The 20,842-nt window shown below is 47.1% G+C and overlaps 2 protein-coding genes across 3 annotated transcripts; one reads left to right on the forward strand and one right to left on the reverse strand.

Annotated features, from left to right (window-relative positions):
• The first annotated feature begins 31 nt into the window (after positions 1-31).
• FTSJ1 (FtsJ RNA 2'-O-methyltransferase 1) lies at positions 32-11,165 on the forward strand. Of its 2 annotated transcripts, none has more exons than XM_080988292.1 (11): positions 32-164; positions 1,817-1,957; positions 2,307-2,376; positions 2,473-2,575; positions 2,714-2,792; positions 2,905-2,957; positions 3,856-3,909; positions 5,183-5,285; positions 7,489-7,572; positions 9,055-9,158; positions 10,474-11,165. In XM_080988292.1, exons 2-11 carry the CDS (start codon positions 1,837-1,839, stop codon positions 10,693-10,695), a joined length of 993 nt encoding a protein of 330 aa, XP_080844418.1. In that variant the 5' UTR covers positions 32-164; positions 1,817-1,836; the 3' UTR covers positions 10,696-11,165. The 2 variants fall into 2 exon arrangements, with proteins under 2 accessions (XP_080844418.1, XP_080844419.1); XM_080988293.1 differs by having other exon boundaries at positions 68-164; positions 1,775-1,957.
• Positions 11,075-20,735, reverse strand: LOC308466917 (organic solute transporter subunit alpha-like). The gene is made up of 7 exons (XM_080988238.1): positions 20,457-20,735; positions 19,965-20,116; positions 19,304-19,377; positions 18,073-18,228; positions 16,334-16,445; positions 13,686-13,938; positions 11,075-12,103 (listed from the first exon to the last, which is right to left on the reverse strand). The coding sequence occupies exons 1-7, from the start codon at positions 20,593-20,595 to the stop codon at positions 11,673-11,675; spliced, it is 1,317 nt and encodes a 438-aa protein (XP_080844364.1). The 5' UTR covers positions 20,596-20,735; the 3' UTR covers positions 11,075-11,672.
• Between the last annotated feature and the right edge of the window lie 107 nt (positions 20,736-20,842).

Consider the following 20,842-nt stretch of genomic DNA (forward strand, 5'->3'; position numbering starts at 1 on the left):
GCATGCGCCACACCGACGCAGAAGAGCAAGCGGCGCCTCGTTTGCTGTAATACCATTTGCGCATGCGTGGTGCGGGGCATAGTTGCAGATCCTTGCATTGGCCATCCATTTCCGGCATGTGAAAAACAACCACCGCGGGCCGTTTTCAGCGGGCGACGCTTCCGGTATATATGGGAGTTATATCTCCATGGGGAAAGGACGGCGCGTTTTTGGGGTAGCCAGTCTAGGCCTCCTTTGGGACTCTGTGCTCTCTGAAGTTGGTGGGGCAGGCAGACATTCAACAGATGAAGCTCTGTTCCATCGGTTGCATTTCTGTAGAGGGAAGAGCCTTCTTCACCTGTTGGTTTCTCCCTGTTACGACGCTAAGCATCTGCAGAGAGCTTGTTTATTTGTTTATTTGATTTAGGTCCCAGGGCGGTTACGTTAATATGAATCCTGCCTGTCTGCCTGGTGGTTGGCTTTCCATACCAACAGCATCTCTCAGATCTAAGATTTATAGTAGGGTGGAGTGGGGCCTTGTTTCTGGATTGCACCATTTCCACGCTGCATGTGGGGACTCGCATGATGGGCTCACCCTGCACACAGAAATGTGGAATGTGAAGGAGAACACTGGGATGGAGTCTTCCACACACACACCTTGACGCACCGCACCACGTTTCTCTTTCCAAGGGGATTTTTCCCCCCCTAGAAAGATTTAATTATTTTGGCATGGAGTAGCAAATCATTCACAAGCCTGTCTCCACCTTTCATTCTGACGTGCTGCGGATTCGTTTGTGGTCACTTGGCAACAAGAAGCTGAGGTTAAGTCTTTACCCGAGAACCCTTTCACAGTGCTAGCACCCAATCCTGGAATACAAGAAGAATTAGGAAATAATAACAGGGGCTTAGAAAGCTGCCACGTATTGAGTCAGACCTTACAGTGGTACCTCGGGATGCAAACAGGATTCCTGAATAGAATGTAAGACGCAACTGTGCGTGCGTGGGTCGCGTTTCACCACTTCCGCACATGCACGTGACATCATTTTGACCATCTGCGCATGCGCGAGCGGCGAAACCCGAAAGTAACACGCTCTATTACTTCCGGGTTGCTGTGGAGCGCAACCCAAAAATACTTATCCTGAAGCATATTTATCCCATGGTATGACTCTACTCTGAATGGCAGCAGCTCTCCAGGGTTTCACAAGTGCATTAAAAAAGTGCAGAACGGATTTTCATAGAATTGTAGAGTTGGAAGGCATCCTGAGGATCATCTAGTACGATGCAGGAATTTAAGCAGCTGTTTGTATGGGGATCAAACCAGCAACCTTGGTGTTCTACGCAGCACTTGGAACAACTTAGCTATCCAGTTTTGAGAGATAAATTTCAAGGTGATGCTTATTCTCTGCTAACCCCCTAAATGGTCTGAACTCATAGTACCTCGGGGAATTATATATATAATTTGTACCCCACCCATCTGACTGAGCTCTGCCCTGAATAACATCCACGTAAAAGGTAAAATCTACAAGAGCTCTTTCAGGGGTGGGGCTGCAGCTTTGGAACAACCTCCCAAGAGTTTCTTTTACTTTTCAGAAAAAGGCGTTTCAGATGTATCAACTCTCCAGGGCTTTAAAAAGTACTCTCTGAGGTTCTCTGTTGCAGCCATTTTGATATTGATACTGGATTAGCTAATAGCTACCTACTTCCTCTAAGGCCGTCCTGTTATGCCTCCAGTTCATTCGTTATAGCAAGCCAGTGCTACTGCTTTGACCCACAGTTGATGTTCTTCCCCACACAGTGGCAAAGCAGGTCACAGACAAGTTCTTCTCTCGCATTCTAGTACCTGTCAGATAAGTGAGGATGGGACGTTCCTCCAAAGACAAGCGTGACATTTACTACCGCCTGGCCAAAGAAGAGGGGTGGCGAGCCCGTAGTGCGTTCAAACTTCTGCAACTGGATGAGGAATACCATTTGTTTCAAGGTGGGCAAAAAAACATGCATCCCCATTATATTACCACTTTTTCTTGCATCACTGAAGGGCATTAACAAGTGTTAGACACTCAAACCTATTTTTAATGTCATGGCTTAGACCCAGAACCTTTGAAGTGGAATATTAATACTTTTGCTTTGGTACTTCCTTCTAGCAAATAGCTTTTCTCAGAGGACCAGAGTCCTGTTTTGGGGGAGATAACACTACAACAAAAGCCCCATCTTACCACTTTAAACAGTCATGTATTCCCCCAGAGAATCATCTCAGGAGTTCTGCTTCCTAGTCCTTTTTTTCAGCCCCTTTGCAGAGGTGCTGACTGATCTTCTCTTGTCCTTCCTAGGTGTCTCTAGAGCTGTGGACCTCTGCGCAGCTCCTGGGAGCTGGAGCCAAGTTTTAAGCCGAAAGATCAAGTAAGCAAATAATTCAGCTCAAACATATCGAGTGGGTTGCAGCCCCTTAGAGAAGGGCTAGGCTCTCATGGGATCTACTTATATTCCACCCCACAGAGGAGAAGACATGAAAAACTCTGATGTCAAGATAGTAGCTGTAGATTTGCAAGCCATGGCTCCGTTGCCGGGTGTCATCCAAATTCAGGGGGACATTACCAAGGTAGGTGCTACCTAGTGCATCTTGGGGTGATGTCAGCCTTGAGCTTGGCCTCTACCCCATCTAAGCAGCAGAAGAACAAGAGGCCTACCCAGAGAACAGTCTCTTTGCTCACATACCCACCTAACTCTCTGTTTCCAGGTCTCTACAGCTCAGGAGATCATTTGCCATTTTGAAGGGCAGCCCGCTGACCTGGTGGTGTGCGATGGAGCCCCTGATGGTAGGTGACAACCAGGCTCCCAGCCTTGTCAGGGGAATCAGGGAGCTCTGCTGGGCTTCAGATGGAAAAGCTGCCTGTATTAGCTCTGATATGTAATTCCTTTACTCTGCAGTGACCGGACTCCATGACATAGATGAGTACATTCAGGCCCAGCTGTTGCTCGCTGTGAGTATCTCCTGGTGTTTGCCGCTATATGTAGTGAGCAAACTCATCCACAATGGGTGCTGTGGGGGCTTTGCACTGATGGAAGAGCCGGTTGGCATCCTTCAGCAGAAAGTAGCCCAGGCTATCGGGAAGCTTGATAGGAGTGCCAGCAAGTGATGGGTATGACATCAGCCCCTGTGAGTCTTGCTGGGATCCACAGGCCCCAGAAAATGACACACTATTCTGGGTCCTGACATAAGGCCTGATATCAGACAGGTTAATGGGATGCCCTCCAAAGGACCTATCTGGTGCCATGATATTCCCCAGACCTGGAAGATCTACAGATTGCTCCTAAGTGGAGCCTTCTGTGGTTAGGGCGGCTCTACAATCTCAATATGCAATTGCAAAAATAGATTTTCAGTACTGTATTTAGCATTTGGCTCTGGATCTTTGCTTTTAAAAAAAGGTATGCTACAGCTGTAGAAACAGATTAACAGTCACAACTTCTTGTGAATTCTCAGAAACCCAAGAAAGGGTCGACATGGCTGCCAGTTCGCAGTCGGGAGCTGTAAAGACTGTTCCAGATGGTGCATTGGCCGGGGAGACGTTCAGTTCCCACTTATCAGCTGATCAATGCTGACTTCAAGGTGGACCCTGCTCATGTGTCACAATGAGCCACTGAAGGTGGAAAAGCCCAGGATCCAGTCCACTTTCCCACCCTGTCTTACAAGTACTGGGCCTTTGCTAACAGAGAGGAAAAGAGCAGGACCAGAGCAAACCCTTTCACCTTTTATCTAGGTTTCTTTTCCGGCCCAAACTGTCATGGGATGCTGATGGCTTTGTTCCTCTCCTCCTGCATCTTTGTGCCAAAAAAGGCTTTTCTCTTTTGGTGCTGATTGTTTCCTTCTGTTTCTTCCAGGCTCTGAACATCACTACGCACGTGCTAAAGAAGGGAGGCACATTTGTAGCAAAGGTGAGCCCTGCAGGTGATCAGGGGAGAGTTAATAGGCACTGCAGTTCTGCTTTAGGTGTGGCAAAACAGGGCTGCTGTGGGCACCGCACCAAAGTCATCGCCCTGCAGTGGTGTTTCAGCACCTGCTTATTGCTGTTCACCTGAGCTCACCTAAGGCACCACAGCAAATAGGCTGGGGACTAGGTGGGCCTGTCCACTTCATCAGCCCACTGAGCATCAGCAGTGGGCCTGGAGGTTTTTCAAAAGAGGAACAAGGTAACTTGAGCAGGAATACTGAAAATTTGTAAGCTCAACTTTTATTTCTTTTTATTTATTTATTTTAAAATATAATTCAGTAATGTGTAAGGTATAAGGAAACAGAAAAAGAAAAACACAACTGAGTAGGAGTTAAAATTAAATTTGACAAAGGGGGTACTAATTAGGATTTATGGCAGAGTCAAATCTGGCCCATATAGCTAGTGCTGAAAAATTAACTCAAAAAGGTATAGTAGAAGACAGACCAAAGGTGATGTGTTTTTCAGCCACGTGGCAAAAATGTATTTTATATGAAAATGATAACAACGGTGTTTAAACACCTCTGGTGAAATAAGCCGCTATTTGGAATTCTTAATAACTCTTCACCTTCAAACAAGAATATTGCAAGTCCCAGAGGATAACAACCTGATACTTTCAAACAAAGCAAAATAGCCCGTTACGCTTCCCAGGGATTGTGAATGCAAGGACCCAAATTAATGAGAGCTTGACTTGAAACCTTAAGGCAGGCATGGCCAAACTTGGCTCTCCAGATGTTTTGGGATTACAATTCCCATCATCCCTGACCACTGGTCCTGTTAGCTAGGGATGATGGGAGTTGTAGTCCCAAAACATCTGGAGGGCCAAGTTTGGCCATGCCTGCCTTGAGGCAAAGGTGGCCGTCAGCGGCATTGGGAATCCTCCTGATGTGCTTTCTGCTGACATGCTGAGGCAGGATCTTGTGACTTTGTGAAAACCCAGAGCAGGGAACTTGGGTTCATTTCCAGTGTTATCAAGAGTCACTGCACTTGGGTGCTGGCTGCATGTTGAGTCTGTTTCGGGCGCACCCTGGGCTTGTTCCCTCTTGGCACCTGATGCCGCTGAGCTCAGTGTCTCCAGGACATCTGAATTACGCTCCTTCCCCATCTCTCATTGGCGGAGGATTCCTCTGCATCTGTGTCGCTATCCACAGCCTGGGTAATCAGGCGTAAGAATGCAGTTTATCCAGGCAAGATGATGGCATTTTGCTTCCCTGCCTTAGATATTCCGAGGGAAGGACATCACCCTCCTCTATTCCCAGCTGCGAATTTTCTTTCCTGATGTGACGTGCGCCAAACCCCGAAGTAGCCGCAACTCCAGCATCGGTGAGCGACCAAACAGCTTCTTGCAAGCCTGGTTAACTTGCAGCTTTGCCACTCATGGGGAAAACTGTACAAAGCGTTACAGGATCTGACAGCTTGTTCAGAATCACTGGAATCTCAAAAAATTATAATAATGAGTGGAATTCTAAGTGGCACTAAGGAGATTGCTCTGTATGCGCGAGTATTTCTGCTTGCCCAATGAAACGATCTTCCCCCTCTTCTTCCCCTGTAGGCTGTTCTGGGGCCCCTCCCGACACCCCCAGAGCCTATCTGGGGGGCATGGAAGGGGAGGAGAGGCAAGGGGAAGCCATGTTGTGCTGGCGGGACTTGTTCTGGCTCTTGCTAGCGCAGCTCTTTAGTTGTATCTGGTCCCATGTTTCTAGTTGTCATTGTTGCAGGTGAATGTCTGGAAGCATGCAGGCAGAGGGGGAAAGATGGTGCTTTTGCGCCCTCCGTGATATGCACGTCCCCTCGTGACTTCCAGCGTCTTTCTCATCGCCCTATTACCCATTGCTTTGCCAACTGTTTCCTCCTACCTCCACCCTGCTCCTTGCAGCAACCTCTTACAATTAAAAGAAAGCAAATGAGCAGTTCTCCAAAAAGACAAAAGTGAACGCAGGTCAGAGAAGCGCACAACAGAATCTGCACGTGCTGTGGCGTAATGCTCTCTTAGGGCTTTTGATTTGCTTTGATATCTTTGGTGGAGGCCTTTTCTGCTTCAGTGCCATTTTTAAAAAACAAGTCATGTTTGTGTTGCAGCAGCTGCACTTACAGTTTAGGCTAACTTTTTAAATTTATGCAAACACGTTTCCTTAGTCTCCTAGTTCAGCTAGGGACAAGAATCCCATTACATTGCGTTCAATGGGTTGCCATGCATTTGCAAAATTAGGACATGTGTACAACACATCTTCTGTGTACAGTGGTACCTCAGGTTAAGAACTTAATTCGTTCTGGAGGTCTGTTCTTAACCTGAAACTGTTCTTAACCTGAAGCACCACTTTAGCTAATGGGGCCTCCTGGTGCTGCCGCGCCACTGCTGCACGATTTCTGTTCTCATCCTGAAGCAAAGTTCTTAACCCAAGGTAATATTTCTGGGTTAGCGGAGTCTGTAACCTGAAGCATATGTAACCTGAGGTACCACTGTACTGTTGTTGAAGGCTCGGTCTACCCAGTGTCGGAGGTAGTGGGCAGTTGTTTGCTCCTGCTGCAAAGCTAATCCCCAAAGGCTGTGTTTCCTCACTTCCTATAGATGTGAGCGGCAGCCATTCATCTTTGCAGGTCATTCTCTCAAGGGCACTGCTGGCAAATGGGCTCTTGCCATTGAAGAGCCTCCTGTCTATTGCATGAGTCATACGTCCCTCATCTTCTGCATCCCAGGAGTCAGACTGTTTTATTCTGTCACATAGAACTCAGTGGAAACAATTTAGAACAGAGTCGGTGTCTGAATAGCTCCATGCTGGTTCTTGGTCATGCTCGTATTTGATGGAAGCTTGGAAATGGCCCGTTTATCAGAAGATAGGAAGCTGGATTACATCAGTGAGGCTACTGGATCCATCTAGCTTGGAGTTGTCAGCCCTGACTGGCAGTGGGCCTCAGGGGTTGCAGACAAAGGTATCTCCTAGCCCTGCCAGGAAATGCCAGGGATTGAACCTGGAACCTTCTGTTTACAAAGCAGATGCTCTGTCCTCTTTGCTGTGTGTCCCCCCCACCTCCAGCCTGATGGTTTTAGTGCAGAACATGCCTTTTTCCAATGCAGGTTGGGGTTAGGCACAGCATACTCATCACAGGGCTTGAGAACCAACTGTATTGGGGAAACAGCAGGGGGTTGTGTGTGTTTGTGTATAATTTAGTGTATAATTTAGTGCACACCCCGGAAATTCTCTTTCAGCTTCTGCCTTCTGGAGGAAGGTACAGGGTTATAAAGACTAGGACTGAGAAACAGTTTCTATCCAAATGCGATTTTGGTTTTAAATGCAGTGGGAGTGGACTGTATTTTAAAAATGGGGTATCAGAGTTTTTAGGGGGCTAACCAGGCTGGGATAGCTGGGATAGCAGGCTTGTTGGTTTTGAATGTCTAATGTAGATTTTAATTTTTTTCCCAATTTCGTTGTTCTGTATGGGCCAATGACAATAAAGATTATCGTATCGTATCAAAATGCCAGAGCGGTGATTACCCAAGCTTTTAACTGCCTTTTCATCCTTCCAGAGGCCTTCGTTGTTTGCCGAAACTACAGCCCCCCCGAAGGCTACGTGCCAAACATGTCCAATCCTTTGCTAGATCACTGTTACGGTAAGGAACCTTGAAGGGGGAAGAGATGTTTCTGCGGGTTCCTGTTGTGCTGTGGGACGCAGGGCAGGGAAACTGAAGGGAAAGTGGGAGGTTTGAGGGCAGAGGCAAGAAAGTGTGGATGGAGGAGGGTAGGTGCAAGTTGCCTACTGGGGGATTGTGAGTCTTCGGTCCCAGGAAGTGATCCATTGTCGGATTGCTGTCTGTGTTTCCTGTCCATAGAGTCAATTTCTTGAGAAGCCAGGCAGACCCCATAGTATATAAGCGATGAAATCCATAAGTTCTGGATATGAAAAGAATGAATTTGCCTAGGGAAAACCTCCGTTTTAATCCAGTGTGCAGTGAGTGCGGTTTGATCATGAGGAAATCAGGTTTACAAAGGAAATATAACAAAAGTGCCTTGTGGCAACTTGTAGATTAGCAAATTCGTTGTGGTGTAAACTTTCCTTGACTGGAGTCCATGCCATCAGATGGCCAGGTGGATGCAGAGGGCAAAAAATGTAAAGCCTCCAGGCCAGCGACAAGACTACACAAAAAGTAAAGCCAATTCAAATTCAGCTGAAGCTTAGCTGCATAGAAAAAAAACATTGTGAACATTCACAACTGACACTGTGGGTGATAACATAAATCGCAGTAGCTTTAATATGTTAACATCAGCAGTGTGACAGAAAACCTAAATGGATGTGGTATTATCTAAAGCAGAGATGGAACACCTGGGGTCTGCAGGGCCGCCAGACTGTTTTCCCCAAACAACACCAACCTGCCCCATGGACTGGATCGCTCAGCTAATCCCTGCAGAAAGTAGGATTGAGCTCCCTGCCCACCAGCTGATTGGGAGGGATCTTGATCCTGCTTGCTTGTTATCACTGCCCCCCCCCCCCCAGGGACAACTTCAAGAGGGGGCTGGGATAAGCTACCTGTCATCATGATATCAGATGATTGACAGGTGGCTGTCACAAGTTGGTCCTGTATGGTATGGGAAGATGAAGATACGGTTTGCTGCACCAAAAAGATTCCCCCGTATTTCTCCTTGTCCAATTTCTGGTATTTTTTTCTCTCCCTGCTTTTAAATCTTATTGGATTCTAAGTTTCTGGGCAGCAGTTGTGTTATATTCTGTTACCTTCTGCATGGTGCCTAGTTATAGCGCCTAATAAAGACTCCCTTGTTGCTGTTACCATCATTATCATTGTGATCAGCCCAAGTAATGGAAGCCCTTTTTGCTGAAGCAGCGTTTTTGCAGGAGAAAAAGGCACCTCTGCCCTAAGCCAGGTTTCCTTTAAAAATATGTTCCCCAGGAGGACTGAGGAGTCTGAAAGCTTCTTAGCCAAAGAGAATTTTTTAAAAAATGTTGTAAGGATATTTGTAAATGAGGGGAATAGGATTAGGAATTGTAAAGAATTACAAAGGTGAATAGTGGGGGCGGGGTCAACCCTGGAGGGTCCATCTCTTTGCAAGCAGCACTTAACAAACCTCCCCCAATACAGATGTGGATTTTAACCAGCTGGAGGGCCCCAATCGGGTGATTGTCCCCTTCCTGGCTTGTGGAGACCTGAGTGCTTATGATTCCGACCGGACATACCCTCTGCAGGTAAGGCTGGTCTTGGGTGGTGTGCCTGGAGGCCAGTGGGAATGGGCGATTCAAGCGTGGCTCCATCTGTCTTTGCTCCGATTGAGGAAGCAGGCTTTTTAGAACCAGGGGGAGTCCTATGGGCTCTCTTCCGTCACGTGGTCCTTCCTGAATCGGTAGCTGCAAAACCACCCTCTGGTCGTTGGCAGTGGTGGTGCTAAGAACAGAAGAGGCCTGCTGGATCAGACCAAAGGCCCAATCTTAGTCCAGCATCCTGGCCAGCATCCTTAGTGGCCTACCAGATGCCAATGGGAAGCCCACCGGCAGGACCTGAGGGCAATAGGAGTCCCCCTCCCCATCTGCAATTTCCATCAACTGGTATTCAGAGGCATACTGTCTTCAGTGCAAAGATTAAAGTACATGGGTCCCTCTATTAGGGATTCCCAGTCCAAAGTCCCTGGTGCCTTGCAGTTATCAGCAGGAGAACCTGAAACAGGCAGCGTTGCATCCAAGCCTAGTCCTACTTGGAGCAGCCTCAATGAAATTATTAGACCTCAGTCCCAGCTATTAATTTCAATGGGTCTACTCTGGATGAGACCAATAACGGGTCCAACGGTCAAGAAGGCGGTTTCTGCATGTGCTGTAGAAGGAAGTGAGGGGCAGATGGGGCTCATCCACCAGGGAAGGGGGTCCATCTAGGTCAGTGATGGCCAAACTTGGCCCTCCAGCTGTTTTGAGACTTCAATTCCCATCATCTCTGACCACTGGTTCTGTTAGCTAGGGATGATGGGATTTGTAGTCCCAAAACAGCTGGAGGGCCATCACTTATCTAGGTGAAGGAAAACCTCTGCTGCCTTGTGGGATATCTTCGGGAGAAGAAAAGGCTACACAAATCCAGAGTGGAGTCCTTAAGATGGTTAGATGGTGCCTTGTACGCCTCCTTCCAGCAACTCCTGCAGCCAAGCCGGTGCCGAGCGTATTGCTCTGCTTTCCTTTGTACTACTTCAGCAAAGCCGAGAGGGGGGTCTTGTCATCTGGGCAGCCCAGGATCTCCAGACACAGGGGCAGGCTGGTGCTGCTACTGGTGCTGCTACTAAAGTGGTATGACTCCACCCCTGGAGTGGCACTCCATTGTCTCTCAAGACAGATGGATGCCTACAAGTCTTAAATAGAACTAGCATTGGCTACAACCCAAAGACGTAGAGAACAGAGGTGCCCATTGATTAGTATTGGAGAGTCACAAAAAGGATAATGCTGGTTGATGGTGCTTAGGCTCCGGAAAGGGACTTGGACCACCTGCTTTAAGGCTCTCTTGCTCTCTTTCCCATTTGATCAGCTGGATCCCGAGAAGAAATACACTTACGTACCCCCGACTCAGCCTCCCATCTGCCCTCCCTACGAAGAAGCCTGCTTCTTGAAGAAACACAATCTGCTGACCAAGGAGCAAGTGCCCCAGCCTCAGCAGGAAAATGCACTCCAGGAGCAGCAAGAGCAGGGGGCTGCACGCTCACCCCTAGAGGCCGAGGTCACAGACGCCCTGGGAAAACTGTCAACGTGACATTATCACAGAAATGGGGGGCAAGAGATGCATACCGCCCCCTGCTGGTTCGAAAGACTTTTCATCCTTCTTGGTTTACCTTTTACTGCAGTGGTTCCCCATTAGCTAAGTACTGCAGACCCCCTGTTTTTCAAAAGCCAGGCCACGGACCCCTTACTTTCGAAAATTTTGATATCTCTATGGTAGTTTTTGTTAGGTGAATAAGAACAACAATAATATTTACAGTCTGCCCATCTGACTGGGTTGTCCCAGCCACTCTGGGCGGCTGCCAACAAAATATTAAAAACACAGTAAAACCTCAAACATTAAAAATGCAGACCCCCCTGGGTGGGTTACACAGACCCGCTGACATCCACAAACCACCAATTGGGAACCACTATTTTACATAATTTCCTGTTTTATCAATACAAAGTCCCTTTCTCCCTGACCAACCAAAACCGTGTTGTTTTTAATAAAGCTTTGTCACTTGCTCAGAGCTTTTCTTTTGCTGTGATAAGTAGCTGGAATGTTTTATTGGGAAGACACACAGAGAGAGGTTCAAATTCCTGTTCATCCATCCAGGGCAGCTGTGGGCTAAAGACAGGATTCTCTTGGCCTCCCTTCCCTCAAAGTCAGACTGTGTTCTGAGTGCTGCAGAAATTATTGATAATAATTTAACAAAGGCATATTGTTTCCCAGTACCACATGTCCTTCCAGGTTTTTGATTATTCTGGCTTTAGGCATACTGCTTATTTCTTTATCTTCTTTAATCTGACAGTCAGGACTTGCTATAGATGGACTGAAATTCCCTCACAATGCTATTTATTCCTCATGGTAAACTCGTCCTTTCTCCCCCTGCTCCACTCCTTGCCAAGGCACGGAGTTCATGGTTGTTGCTGTCATCCTCCTCCATCATCCTGTTTTCCTCAGGTCAGTCCTTGTTTCCTCAGAATCCAGGTGTTGCCACAAAGGGAGGACCGTTCTCTGGAGACTGAGGGCTACACAACAGTGACCCCTTCACCATTCAGTTTGGCCACCTGGGCATGGATTTGGATTCCAGCTGGCGGTGATTCTGCGCCAGTACTTTGGCGCGAGGAGCTGGCTTTCAGGCCCTCAGCCCGTGGAGGCCCTGTTCTCAGGATGCCTGGCCCCCAGCCATCCACAGGCCCCCCCACAATGAAATCAAACCGGTCCAGCGGAGTGTGCTCTATGGTACACAGAGACTCCTCACCCAGGTAGCCTGGGTTGGCTCCCTCCATGGATGCGTCGTCTCCCAGGCTGCAGCGTCCAGACCGGGGACCCTCGGTCTGAGAGGCTCGATGGCGGGTGACCTGCTGAGTGTCCAACTGTGGCTCGGCTCTTCGGAAAGAGTAATGGGCAAATATGCCGATGAAGAACATCTCGACAGCCAGGGAATAGTAGTAGATCACTGGAGGGGTGAAGAGAGAATTAAGAATATGGTACACTCTGCAGCAGAGGTGGGGAACTTACGGCCTGTTAGGGATTCAGGTTTGGCCCAGGAGCTTGTTTTCCCCCAGACCTTGCCCACTCTCCCCACATCCAACATCGTATGCAATTTCAGGTGTCAGGTGGGTAGGAAGAGACTTGACTACCAGTGCTCTCCCAGTTGTGCATCGGCAAGGGAAAGCAGTTTCCTTACACCAGGCTTCCTCAAACTCGGGCCTCCATATGTTTTTGGCCTACAACTCCCATGATCCCTAGCTAGCAGGACCAGTGGTCAGGGATGATGGGAACTGTAGTCTCAAAACATCTGGAGGGCCGAGTTTGAGGAAGCGTGCCTTGCACCTTCCTTTGATGCTTGGGCCAGACCAGCCTTCGCCAACCTGATGACCTCTGTAGGTTTTGGACTACAACTTCCATCAGCCCCAGCTAGCTTGGCAGGTGCCGTAGTTGCACTAGCGGAAGCCAGCACAATGATTCCAAGTAGCATAATAATAATAATAATAATAATAATAATAATAATAATAATAAATTATTTATACCCTGCCCATCTGGCTGGGTTTCCCCAGCCACTCTGGGCGGCTTCCAACAAAATATTAAAATACAGTGGTACCTCGTGTTAAGTACTTAATTCATTCTGGAGGTCCGTTCTTAACCTGAAACTGTTCTTAACCTGAAGCACCACTTTAGCTAATGGGGGCCTCCTGCTGCTGCCATGCCACCAGAGCATGTTTCGGTTCTCATCCTGAAGCAAAGTTCTTAACCCAAGGTCCTATTTCTGGGTTAGCAGAGTCTGTAACCTGAAGCGTATGTAACCCAAGGTACCACTGTACAATAGTCTATTAAGCATTAAAAGCTTCCCTAAACAGGGCTGCCTTCAGATGTCTTCTAAAAGTCTGGTAGTTGTTTTTCTCTTTGACATCTAGTGGGAGGGCGTTCCACAGGGCGGGTGCCACTACCGAGAAGGCCCTCTGCCTGGTTCCCTGTAACTTGGTTTCTCTCAGCGAGGGAACCACTAGAAGGCCCTTGGCGCTGGACCTCAGTGTCTGGGCAGAACGATGGGAGTGGAGACGCTCCTTCAGGTATACTGGACCGAGGTCATTTAGGGTGTTAAAGGTCAGCACCAACATTTTGAATTGGACTTCCCCCTGCACACCTCCACATCCTCCCCAAATCTGCTCCAGGGGGTTGAGGGAACTCCGAGAACTGCATGGGAGGGAGAGGGGCACTGTCAAGCAAGCAGAAATGTTTACGCTGATGGAACAATCTCCTTAGCTCTACTCTTGGGGTGCACTAGGTTAGTGAAGGCTAGCCCAGATGACGCCCTGCCCCTTGCCCAAGAGCCAGCTTTTTTAAGGAACTATTTTCCCCGCGCCCTCCTCTGCCCCCTGAGAGACCCCGCAAGGGGGTAGGGAACCTCTCTGGCGTGAGACAGCAAGGAAGGCAATTGCCCCGAGACGGCAAGTCAGAGAGTGAGGTTGGCTTGCCTGTCAGCCAGCCACCCTCAATGGTGCCTGCTGCAGGCTCCTGGCCTCCCTGAAGCAGCTTACCTTGGGAGCGTGTCACCGGGGAGAGAGGCGGGCTGCAAGGGATGGCCCCCACTGCCCCCATGGTCTCCAGGATCCCACTCTGCAGGCCGCAGAGGACGAGAACCAAGATGATGCAGACAAATTTGGAGCGCAAGCTATAACCGTTGAGTGCTGGCTTGGTGGCTTTGTAGAAGAGCAAGTAGCCATAGAAGGATAGGAATGTGGATATGGCAATGATGGCGTAGATGTAAGAGTTGAGGTTGGTGTAGCCCACCTGGGAGAGAGGGATGGGCAAAGGTGAGATGTCAGATTCTGGGACTCCCCCCAGCAACATGTGTTTGGGCCCAGAAATGGAAACGAGAAGAATTACCGATGAAAGGAGAATGGCAGACGAAATTAATGGACTCTGCAGAATTAGATAAGATGACAGGATTTGAAACCTGCAGGACCAGAGATTCTCAGAGGACTGGAATAAATATGTGAACTATTTGAAAAGCAATTGTAGTCAACAGATTACACTAGTGGGATTGCAAGAAGTTTTGTAAGGAGGAACATATGAAATATTGCAAGGAAGGTTATGAAGAGAGTTATTAGTTAAGAAAACTAAAAGTAATAGTGAAATTAAGAAATGTAAATTAAGTGAAAAAGATTGGAAACTTTTCAGATGTGATTGATGGAAGTCGAAGAATTGTATAAGATATGAAATTATGTTAAATATTTGTTGGAAATAGTATGTTAAAAATAAATAAAAAGTATATTAAAAAAAGGAATGTGGAGATGGCAATTATGGCGTAGATGTAAGAGTTGGGGTTGGTGTAGCTCACCTGAGAGAGAGGGATGGGCAAATGAGATGTCAGATGCTTTGACTCTCCCCAGCAACATGTGTTTGGGCAAAATCCTCTGTCACTTGAATGGCATTTTCAGAGCAAGACTTTTGAGTAGAAGTCCAGGGCCCCACTCAGCAGCAGGAGAAAGTGGGCCCACCCAAAATGGCTCATGCCATTTTGAGTAATGCACATTAGCTCCTAAAGAGCCACAGACACTTACCCATGGACACAGTAAGACTCTTAAGTGCAGAATCTAAAATTCCCTAACTCCACTGCTGAATGGTGCAGTGAAGATCAGCACATTTGAGAAAACAAAAAACACAGTTCAAGGTCCTGAAACATTAGCTCTCAGGAGTATATTTAGGTTGTTTTGTTTAGGACACCTTTCTTAGTTTCTTCCTACAAATTAATACCACAGGGTTTTTTGAAATATTAAGCGGGGGTATAGAAATGTTTTAAAATAAATAATGGAAAAGGCTAAGCTTCAACACTAGCACTTTGGTATAATCAGAAATGTGAACAGCTTGCCAAACTGCATATAAATAGCAGGATACAATAACTATAGAAAAGCTCAAATTTCTACTGTAGCTAATTCCCATTCTGATCCATAGCCTAATCATGAAATCACTGGTTCAATTTATCTGGCTTTAAATTAACAGAGAAGATGGAAAATGCCGTTGCGCTCTTTGTCAGCAGGGATCATCAACGTTTTTAAGGCACATGGGAAGATCTGAATTTCTGAATGAGTGCGGTGGGCACCACACCTTCTGAGCAGGTATCACACACACACACACAGAGAGAGAGAGAGAGGGAGAGAGAGAGAACTCTCACACAATTTCCAAAGGATCTGGGTAAAAGCTGGATCCAAAACAATCTGAGCCTTGAAAAGCCCATAGAGCTAAAAGAGGACGTGGGAAAGAACATCGCTTTTCTAACTTCCCCTTTCAGGTCTATGGACATTTCAAGGGAGAAAATGTTAACGAATGTTAACCACCCTCCATGCTTCATGGTGGGGTGAGGGGTGTGTGTGTTGAGATAAATATTTTGTGGGCGCCAGCGGAAGACCTGAAGGGGACCACTTCATATACATCTCTAACCTAATATAGTTCCATCTATGGAAATCCAGAGGTGGTCTGGGGGCCAGAACCGGTGGTGGTTCTCCTTATATCACCCAGGAGTGGCCCTTGCTCTTCCCTCTTTGCCTGTTAACCAAGACAACACAACTCTCTGAACTTGCTTCTCACATTCATTTCCTTCCCACCTTTCAATTTATGTCCTGCACTTACTTGAACTGGGGGCTACTTGCAAGCTTCCATTCCCAGGGCTGTGGAATTTTACTGTGCTTTTAAAATCCTGATGAGCAACTTTTAATTGATACCAATCCACAGTTGCCCCATTCCCTAATTGCCAGGATGCCCGGGTTGGTCCCAGCCTGGTGCTCAGGAACATAACAGCATTTTCATGGTAAAATCCAGCAGCGATACCAACCTTGTTCTATGGTCGTCATCCAAAGAAACTGCTGCTAAGGTTCAGCCAAACCTTCCTATCATCATGCGCACAGAATTTGAGCTGCCTTGCCACATCAATTTTATAAGCTTTGGCTATAATTAAGACCAGCTTTGTTACTCTTTGAGGGATAACAATGGTCAGATTCAAATCAGCTCAGTCCAATGGAAGCATCTATCAACAGACCAAAGAATGGGCACCTGTCGCTTTCCTCAGGAAAAGCATCACTGGGAATACCAAGTAATCATTCTGTGCTTAATAGACATGCCCAAGGTGTGACTTAATTCCCTTCCTCTCTGCCTGTTAGCCATGAATTTCACAGCCAGAATTACTTACATCGCCATAGTCATATTTCTCATCCGTCCAGAGGATAAGGGTGACGAAAAAGAGGATGGTCCTGATGACAGAGAGCTGATACACAGCCAGCGTCATACATCGCAAATTTGTTCTGCAGAAGGGAAGAAGCTGGTGGTTTTATTTTCTTTTTAAAATGTTTTTAAATTTTATTTAACATAATTATTACAAAGTATAAGCAAAATATTGCAAATACATACATACATATATATTTGAGATAAGCACACATATATAAAAAAAGAACAAAAGAGAAAAAAGAAAGAAAAGAAGAAAGAAAAAGAAAAAATAAAGAAGAAGTAAAGTTGGAAGAATTTCTTCCAAATTTATTCTACAAATATCTCAATAATAAAATTTCATTGACTGATTTCCATCGCTTACACTGCACTTCCTATATACAACCAGTGGGCCATGGTACCCTGGGGTGCCTTGAATTATGGTCTGGGGTGCCGTGGGCAACCCTGGCCTCTGTCCCTCTTCCCTTCCCTTTCTGCTCTGATGCCCTCTCATGTCTCTGCCTCCCAAAGGCTGGCACAGCTATTTGTTGCAGCAGCCCTGACTATAAGCTCCCCAGGTGAATGGTGCCTCTGGTTCTGGCCACACATAAATTAAAGGTAAAGGTAAAGGGACCCCCGACCGTTAAGTCCAGTCACGGACTCTGGGGTTGCGGCGCTCATCTCGCTTTACTGGCCGAGGGAGCCAGCGTTTGTCCACAGACAGTTTTTCTGGGTCATGTGGCCAGCATGACTAAGCTGCTTCTGGCGAAACCAGAGCAGCACATGGAAACGCTGTTTACCTTTCTGCCAGAGCGGTACCTATTTATCTACTTGCACTTTGATGTGCTTTCAAACTGCTAGGTTGGCAGGAGCTGGGACCGAGCAATGGGAGCTCACCCCATCATGGGGATTTGAACAACCAACCTTCTGATCGACAAGCCCTAGGCTCTGTGGTTTAGACCACAGCACCACCTGCATCCCTTACATATAAATTAGATTACACATAAATTAGATTACATAAAATTGTATTTTAATACTTTGTTGTAAGCTTCCTAGAGTGGCTGGGGAAACCCAGCCAGATGGGTGGGGTGTTTAATAATAATAATAATAATAATAATAATAATAATAATAATAATAGATTCATTAAAAATCTAAAACTAAAAGCAGCAGAACTAAGCAGCAGAACTAAGAAAATGAGACACTGAACAGGAAAACCAGAATGAATTATGCAAAATTAGGAAATGTGATTTGCATAATTTTTAGAGGTCAAATAATTCAACCTGGCTCAATATTCTATATGTATTTAAAAGCACAGGGTTCGCGCAGCCATGGAGATAGGAGAAGAAATACGGTAAAAGGCATATTAGGAGGACAGCTCTAATGTGAAGGACTGAAAGCTTCAAGCTGTTGTACAACATGAATGTGTGTGTTTGTGTCAGTGCAGGACCTTAAGGAGAAGGCTTATCACCATCTGTCAGGTGCTAGGCACCACTGAGAAATAAAAACAAAACCACAAGTCCTTGCCTGCGCTTTTCATAATCTAAAAATGTGAGGCAAAAGGAACAAGGAGATGTGGGGAATGAGGAAACTTTGCAGAGCCTGATGTAAGAAGGGTCGGGATGCATTTAGTTGAGGTGTTCTGGATCAGTTGCAGATTATAGGGTACAATAAGGAAGCTATAACGTGCAGGACCAACTCTGACACAGCACAAAGGCAGCCTCTTCTTACCTGTTGGCAGCAATTTCAGGAAGGCAACAACAGCAGCAACAGGGGAAAGGGTTTGGAGAAACACGCTGGCTCTCCAGTTGCTGGAGCATTCGGTCTGATCCACCAAAGAAATCTCTGATCAATGCAAGGAATTTCCAGAGGGTGATAGAGTGGTAGCTGCAGAAACAGGAGAGTTACACACTATGCATCTGCTGGATCAAACAGGCAATTTTGTGGAGCTGGAGAGGTCTAGTTGGTGGAGCAAGTTCAGACCTTAGGCTTAAGTCACCTTTTGTTTGTATGATATACACAATATCCTTCCTTGGGTTCTCAGGCTGAAATGTGGTGCACACGTTCAGGACACAAGGCTACAAGGCCACATCCATTTTGAAGGAGGAAAGGTGTTTCTGCATAATATTTGTTGTGAAGGTGGAGAAGGGGAAATGGAAGGTGGGATGAACAGCCAGAATGACGCTATTCTATGGTCCCAGTGAAGTGGTCATTGTGCTCTAGTAGCTATCAGTTTAACAGACCTGGGTCCAAATGCAGCTACATTTGGGTGGTGGGAAATGATCCAGCAGTACCGCCAGCCAGTAAATGGAGTAAGTGCCTTGAGGGAATCTAGAACTGTACCTGCAGTAAACGTTCCATAATGTGGCATTGGGATTCTGGAGGAGAATCTGTTGCAACTTGAGTTTGCCCACCGTCTTCATGAAGGAGACCACCATGCAGTCATTAAAGGTTCACAGACTCCTTCCCTAAGGTGATGGCAAACTTCGAGGAAAAACAATCCTGAAGTGGATACCTTCAGGTCTTCTTGGCAGTAATTCCCTCAGGATAAAGGTAAAGGGACCCCTGACCATTAGGTCCAGTCGTGGCCGACTCTCGGGTTGCGGCGCTCATCTCGCTCTATAGGCCTAGGGAGCCGGTGTACAGCTTCTGGGTCATGCGGCCAGCATGACTAAGCCGCTTCTGGCGAACCAGAGCAGCGCACGGAAACGCCGTTTACCTTCCCACCGGAGCGGTACCTATTTATCTACTTGCACTTTGATGTGCTTTTGAAATGCTAGGTTGGCAGGAGCAGGGACCGAGCAACAGGAGCTCACCCCGGGATTCGAACCGCCGACCTTCTGATCGGCAAGTCCTAAACTCTGTGGTTTAACCCACAGCGCCACCCGCATCCCTTAGGATAAATTACATTTAATCCTACTCCTTCCACTGCCTGTTCCCACTCCCATCAAAAGAAACTCACATGGAGGCCACAAAGTTACAGACGAAGGAAGTGCGAGGGATGAACAAACCGATGAGGGAAGTGAGACTGAACACCTGTTGGATAAGGAGATGGGATATGATATTAAAAGATTTGCACCTGGTTTGGATTGCAATTTGTCCCTAAGCAGTGCATACCTTTACACAATCCATTTTATGCAAAGCACATTCAGCGCACATTTTCCCCCACAAAGACTTTGGGGTGCTATAGTTCACCCCTCACTGTGTTACAGTTCTCAGTAGCCCTTCACAAACTACTGTGCTCTGAATTATTTGCAGGGGGGAGCAGAAGATACTGTGAATGTGCTTCAGAAGTGTCGTGTGTATGCAGCCTTCCATTTAAGCCACTAGATGCTACCACAACATGAGACTGCAAACGAAGCCAGCTAATTACACATTTGTGTGACGCAGTTATGTGTGACAAGTACCTAAGGAGAGCTGCAAGCATGGAAACATTGGGTTGCAGGCAGCTAACTTTTACTCAGGGTAAACCTATTGAAAGGAATGGACCTAAGTTAGCCAGGATCCTAAATCAGCTTCACTGTGGTTTCTCAGCTGGATTTCCTAGGAAGTGAACACAGGGTTGCAGTCTTAAGAGGCTGAGATGCAAGAGAAGGCTGCCTGCTTCCTTTGCCCATACTTACCGGATAGACCCCCAGGATCCAGAGCGAGAGGCTGGTTCGGCGGGAGCTGTTGCCATGGCGCAGGAAGAAGCCCATCTGCTCCAGGAAGAGGCCGACCTGCACAAGGCCCAGGAAAACGGGGACTAAGAAGATCCAGATCTGAGCCTTGATGACTGTGCGAAAGGGACAGTGGCGAGTCAGGGAATAAAAGCGCAGAGATCCCTCACGCAGGAATACTACAGAGCACCTTATCCGACCCGGAAGCCTTTCTTCCTGATCCCATATATACAAGGGCTGGCTGGGCTTTTTCGTATGTGAGGAGAAGGCACTCTGCACATGGTCAAAGGCACTCTGTTCTTACTGCACCATGTCCCACGGCTGAGTCAAAAACAGAGTAAGTTCTGAAGCCCTTTCCTCTGCCTTTCCGTACCCTCTGGCCAGCCCTCCTTGCTTCCAACCACAGCCGCATCCTGGTCATGATTCTCCACCCCACAACAGCTTCCCCAACCTCACCTTGAAAGATCTCCGATGACAAAGGGAACTGACCCCCAGAGAGAGAACAATTTGAGGCGCGCGCCATTTTCCTCTCTCCTGGACAGGTGCCTCCAGGTTCTCCCCACCCCCAATCAATAATCGCTTCCTTTCCCATCATTAGTCACCACATTAATCATTGACACAAGCCAGGCACAGGTGTCTTGACAACAGGGCCAAGTCCAGCTCTCCTCACCTGCCAGGGAATCCTAAACCAGGGCAGCTACATATTGTGCCATAAGGGCAGACCCACACTGTATATTTAAAGCACATTCAACACACATTCTCCCAAAGAATCGCGGGAACTGTAGTTTTCCCTTCACAGAGCTTGTTTCCTGCAACCTTAACACCATAATAAATTGAAATAA

This window comes from Podarcis pityusensis (genome assembly GCF_964106645.2).
Source record: "Podarcis pityusensis genome assembly, chromosome: 17".
Lineage (NCBI taxonomy): Eukaryota > Metazoa > Chordata > Lepidosauria > Squamata > Lacertidae > Podarcis > Podarcis pityusensis.

Bases quoted from the DNA above. Each gene is read 5' to 3' on its own strand.
- FTSJ1 (XM_080988292.1), top strand. From the start codon at position 1,837: ATGGGACGTTCCTCCAAAGACAAGCGTGACATTTACTACCGCCTGGCC. The intron at 1,958-2,306 runs GTGGGCAAAAAA...TGTCCTTCCTAG, and splicing joins GGAATACCATTTGTTTCAAG to GTGTCTCTAGAGCTGTGGAC. The intron at 2,576-2,713 runs GTAGGTGCTACC...CTCTGTTTCCAG, and splicing joins TTCAGGGGGACATTACCAAG to GTCTCTACAGCTCAGGAGAT.
- LOC308466917 (XM_080988238.1), bottom strand. From the start codon at position 20,595: ATGATGGGAAAGGAAGCGATTATTGATTGGGGGTGGGGAGAACCTGGA. The intron at 19,378-19,964 runs GTAAGTATGGGC...CTTATCCAACAG, and splicing joins GGATCCTGGGGGTCTATCCG to GTGTTCAGTCTCACTTCCCT. The intron at 12,104-13,685 runs GTAAGCTGCTTC...TCACCCCTCCAG, and splicing joins CCCGGTGACACGCTCCCAAG to TGATCTACTACTATTCCCTG.